We start from the raw sequence: 5,065 nt of genomic DNA, 5'->3' as shown, positions 1-5,065 counted from the left end.
AGGATCTCCTGTGTGACGTAACCGGAATCACCTTTCCAGTTCATAGGAGGCTTATCAAGCATGTAGTGGATTCTAATGTTTGGATGCTCCTTAGAGATCTTGTCCAGCTCTTGTCTGAGAAGAATGTCCTCTTCGGTCTGGTTACCATAGACCAAGTCAACCTCGGTCTTATCCTCTGGGTTGTTGGCGATGGCCTCGATGATTTGGAACATTGGGGTGATACCAGTACCACCTGCAACCATACCAAAGTGGGTCACCATGTTTGGCGTGTATTCGAAGAACCCCTTAGGACCCTTCACCTTCAGGGACTCGCCAATCTCCATCTCCGCAATGTGCTTGGAGATGTTACCCTCTGGGTAGTGCTTGATCAACAGATCAAAGTAACCCTTGACCGCGTCGTTGGACGTTGGCGTATACGATCTCACAATCTCCTTGCCGTTAATACGGGCTGCAACCTGGATGTGTTGGCCAATAGGCAACCCCAGAACGTCGTCTGGACGTGGCAGCGCATATCTGTAGATCCCAGAGTTGTGGGAGAGCATCGTCTTCTGGATCAGTGGGAAGTACTGGAACTCATCCTTTCTCAGCACCTTACGCTGCTTTGGCGTCGACAGGAAGCGAACAGCAACGGTGATCACCACTATGACAATGGCAAGCAGCACGGTAATTGGGACACCCATTCTCTCACAAATATCAAGCGTTACTCACTCACACAACAGCAGCTCCCAGGTGGATATCCTGTGTGTCTCTTCTGTATATTTATACACCAGCAAGACACCTCTAAACAGAGATCAGTGCAGTGCAACGGAGAAAGAAAAGATTTTCCCCTGGGCATAATCCCCCGAGCTGGCAAGGGAGCGTTTTTTAGCCCGAACAGGGGAAAAGATCCCACCAGCGGGCCGAGCTGGACAAACACAGCCAAAATGGGCAATCGTGCAAGGAATGGCAGCGTATAAAAGCAATGGCACCGTTGTTGCTGTGACGTTGTGTGGGGTGTGAACCGGTGGAGAGCCACTGCTGGGACAATTGGATTAATCCGATGGATTAATCCCTTTTTCCAATTGGATTTATAAAAGCGGTGTAGTACGCCTCGGTGGTGTGCTCTGTGTGAGATAAGGCCGGAGGGTTGTGTCACGTGACTGGGAGTACCGTAGTCACGTGCCCCTGCCAGAGCGATCACGATCACGCGACGCGCTTTTGCCTCGGGCCACCGTCCACCTTCGTCTCTTCACCGTACAAAGGCACCGCACAAAGGCACCGCACGAGCCATCCTCAGTGTGCACACATCGCCCAATTGGAACACTCCGTCTGCGGCTTCACCACTGCGCTGCCTGAGACCAACGGCCCCCTGCCACGCTGCGCTGCTCACGAACGCTGGCCTGTTCACGAACGCTGGGCTGCTGTTGGACGCCAAAGTGCGTTATCTCGCGCCTGTCCTCTGCCGAATGAAATCTCAGCGTTGCGCTCGTCCTTCGCGGGCAATCTGTGCGGCCCCTGCCTAGGAGCCCTCCCTAGGAGCCCTCGCTCACACTGGCTTTGGAGCCCACGAAGAGAAGCGCTCCTTGTGATTGCAGAAGAGTGGAAACAGGCAGCCAATTTCCAGCTTTGGTTCCAGCGTTGGTTTCAGCTTTGTTTCCTACTTTCCCTCCCCGTTGATACCTGGCGAGGCCCTCTGAAGACCCCTGTCCGTTTGTCAATTGCGTTCATTTCAGTCCCCAGCGCATCGTTAGAAGAACATCACCAACTGGGACATAAAGGAGTTGACGATAATGTCCAGAAAGGCAAGACAGCAATCCCTGTCTGGCGCGCTGAGCGTCTCCCTCGGGCTGAGCTCGTCGTACAAGGAGAGTCCTTCCAACATCAACCTGGGCAGATCCTACCTGGGGTTCAAACAGACCCCAGGCACCGTGTACAGCAACAGCAGCGGTGGCCGGTCGCCAGTGATGTCCGATGATGGAGTACACAGTGCGAGCTTTGTCAGAGATGAGTCGCACGAGCAGACTGAGGAGCTGGCAGCAGACGACTCGATGTTTGATGACGTGGCTGCCGAAGGAGCAAACGAGCAGTCCTCGCTGGCTGAGTATGAGGCGCCAATACTGGAAGAGGAGGATCAGCAGCAACATCAACAACAACAACAACAACAACAACAACAACAACAACAACAACAACAACAACAACACCACCAGGCAGACGAGCACTCTCCCCTGGTTGTGGATCCCAGCCTGGCGGCTGCGTTCTACTCGTACAACGGTGTTGATCCTGAGGCCCAAACACGCTCAAAGGTGAAGGCGCCAGAGTTCGAGTGGTCGGACTTGAAGCCCATGAAGCTGGCATCGTACATCCCCTCGGTGATCTTGGGGCTGCTGCTGAACATCCTGGATGGCTTATCCTACGGTATGATCATATTCCCCATAGGCGAACGTATCTTTGCCAATCTCGGCTCTGCAGGGCTGTCCATGTTCTACGTGTCGTGTATCATTTCACAGTTGATCTACTCGCTGGGAGGCTCTGCCTTCAAGGCTGGCATAGGCTCGGAGATGATTGAAGTCACTCCTTTCTTCCATGCCATGGCGGCAGCCATAACTCATGAGATCGGTGAAGACTCGCCAGACGTTGTCATTGCAACGACCATCACGGCGTATGCTTTCTCCTCCATCATCACAGGCGCCATATTCTTTCTCCTGGGTAAGTTCAAGCTGGGCCAGCTTGTGGCGTTCTTCCCACGTCATATCCTCATCGGCTGTATAGGAGGTGTTGGTTACTTCCTCGTGGTGACGGGAATGGAGGTGTCGTCGAAGCTGGGCAGCTTTGAGTACAATTGGCCCTATCTTTCTTCGTTGTTCGAACTGTCAACCTTTTTCAAGTGGTTCCTGCCCGTGTTTTTGACTGTTGGCCTCATCGTGCTACAGCACTTCAACCACAACTCGCTGATACTTCCTTCCTACTTCATCCTGGTGTTCATCATCACACACATCCTCATCATCGTGGTGCCAACATGGGACTTGGAATCGGCCAGAGACTCTGGATATATGTTCTCGTCTGGTCCAAATTCAAATGCCCCATGGTATGAATTCTACACACTGTACAACTTTAAAGTGGTTCGTTGGGGAGTTCTGTTCCAGCAGGTGCCAACTATGCTTGCGCTTACGTTCTTTGGGATCCTCCACGTGCCAATCAACGTTCCTGCCCTGGCTGTGTCAATGAAACAAGATGAGGTGGACGTTGATAGAGAGCTCATCGCGCATGGCTTGAGTAATCTAGTCTCTGGTGCAGTGGGGAGTATTCAAAACTATCTTGTCTACACGAACTCTCTGTTGTTCATGCGTGCTGGAGCTGACTCGAGAGTGGCTGGTGTTATGCTTGCACTGGCAACATTCGCAGTGTTGCTCGTTGGTCCCGTTGTCATTGGGTTCATCCCTGTCTGTGTTGTTGGAAGTTTGATCTTCCTTCTCGGCTACGAACTGCTCAAGGAAGCACTTTGGGATACTTGGGGAAGAGTCAGTGGTGTTGAGTATGGTACAATCTTGGTGATTGTCCTGACAATGGGTGTTTACGACTTCGTGATTGGTATCGTTGTTGGTGTTATCCTCGCAAGTTTCCACTTTCTGTGGGAAAATACAAAGATTCCAATCATTACGAATGCCTATACAGGCGAGGTTGCAAGATCCACAGTCATCAGACATCCATTGCAAGAGCAATTCTTGCATAGGATTGGTAAGCAGATTTACGTCTTGAAACTGCAGAGTTTCCTTTTCTTTGGAACCATTGGTAAAGTTGAGAAGGAGATCAAAAAGCTATTCGACACTGATAACTTCCACAAGACACCTATTCGCTACCTGATTCTGGACTTCAAAAACGTCTTGAACATTGATTTCAGTGCTGCTGAGGGCTTGAACCGTATCAGAAACTTCATCTTTGAACAAGATGCGTACATGATCATATCCATCGGTGATAAAGATATGATTCTTGATTCGTTGAGGAAGGTGGGCCTGTTCGACACAGATAACAAGAAACTACAAGTGTTTCAAGACCTGAACAGCTCACTCGAATGGTGTGAGAACGAATTCCTCACCAAGTACAAGAATTTCCAAAAGTTCAAGAAAGAACACCAAAAGACATCGTCTATCCCAAGAACTGCTAAGAAGCCATCCTTTTCAACGTTGCCGATCAACACCCCAAGAAATACTAACTTTCTACAAGAGGCGTCGAACACGTACAAGAGAGAACTGGTTGATCAACAGCAGGCAGTTAAAGAGGATGAGCCACTGTCGCTGTTGATGCTGTCGTTGCAAGGTGTGTCTACAAAGCCACGTGAATTCTGGAAAAAGCTCATACCATATTTCCATTCACCATTCACGCTGGCAAATGGACAAACGTTGTCTTTCAAGATCACGGACTCTTTCTTTGTATTGGTTGAGAAAGGTGTTGTAACCGTTGACCTCCACACCAATATTTCGGATGAAGGAGGTGTGCCTATTATCCATGAGACTTTACTACCTCGTACTATCATTGGCCGTTTTGCTGGTGGCAGCGAGGATGTCTCGTCTGGTCACAAGCGTCGTCTCATCAACTCTTTCAAGGCGAAGAAAGACTGCAAGTATTGGGAGATTGATGACAAGGCACTGAACCGGTTAAGGGCCGAGGAGCCAGAACTGTTTATGGAGCTGATGCTCGTTGTCATGAAGATGAACGAGGAGAGATTCGAAAACTTCACTGGTTATGCACTCATCAGTACGTGATGTTAGAAGGCAGATAAATACAGCCATTTTAATCACAAGAACTACGTGACTCGGTGTCTTAAAGTATTTATAAGTTCCCTTGCGTGTATTGTATGTAGAAAAGCTATAAAAGAGTCAATGTTTGACGAAAAGAATCCGTTACTTATTAAAAAATGCATGGTTATTAGGTGGAAATGGCCAGTTCAGGCTGTAAATCTCCAAAGTAATACATCAACAATCTCTCACGATAAGGGAAGGAAATACCATGATAAACTGATGTAAAGAAAGCGTCCATCCAAAAGAGAATAAAAAAGTGGTATAAGTATTGTGAATGTGCAATGATGAAG

The 5,065-nt window shown here is 49.2% G+C and overlaps 3 protein-coding genes across 3 annotated transcripts in view; 2 read left to right on the top strand and 1 right to left on the bottom strand.

Annotated features, from left to right (window-relative positions):
• The window catches only part of HOM3 (aspartate kinase), a gene marked incomplete at both ends in the record, with an annotated part of 2,202 nt that extends 1,842 nt beyond the window's left edge, over nucleotides 1-360 (top strand). Inside the window, 2 exons of the mRNA XM_020216922.1 lie at nucleotides 97-165; nucleotides 290-360. Of these exons, the coding sequence (XP_020068936.1) occupies nucleotides 97-165; nucleotides 290-360 (140 nt within the window). The remainder of the gene's footprint in view (nucleotides 1-96; nucleotides 166-289) is intronic.
• A 1,961-nt stretch (nucleotides 361-2,321) lies between these two features.
• VSB1 (Vsb1p) lies at nucleotides 2,322-4,739 on the top strand (the record flags this gene model as incomplete). Its single annotated transcript, XM_020212916.1, has 1 exon — nucleotides 2,322-4,739. One exon carries the CDS (start codon nucleotides 2,322-2,324, stop codon nucleotides 4,737-4,739), a length of 2,418 nt encoding a protein of 805 aa, XP_020068935.1.
• Nucleotides 4,740-4,902: 163 nt separating this feature from the next.
• CYBJADRAFT_163862 (MFS transporter) overlaps nucleotides 4,903-5,065 on the bottom strand; it is a gene marked incomplete at both ends in the record, with an annotated part of 2,064 nt that continues 1,901 nt past the window's right edge. The window contains one exon of the mRNA XM_020213806.1: nucleotides 4,903-4,991. Within this exon, the coding sequence (XP_020068934.1) occupies nucleotides 4,903-4,991 (89 nt within the window). The remainder of the gene's footprint in view (nucleotides 4,992-5,065) is intronic.

This window comes from Cyberlindnera jadinii, assembly GCF_001661405.1.
Source record: "Cyberlindnera jadinii NRRL Y-1542 unplaced genomic scaffold CYBJAscaffold_13, whole genome shotgun sequence".
In the NCBI taxonomy this organism is placed as follows: domain Eukaryota; kingdom Fungi; phylum Ascomycota; class Saccharomycetes; order Phaffomycetales; family Wickerhamomycetaceae; genus Williopsis; species Williopsis jadinii.
Note: the sequence above shows the minus strand (reverse complement) of the source record. Positions and strands in the feature narration are given on the sequence as shown.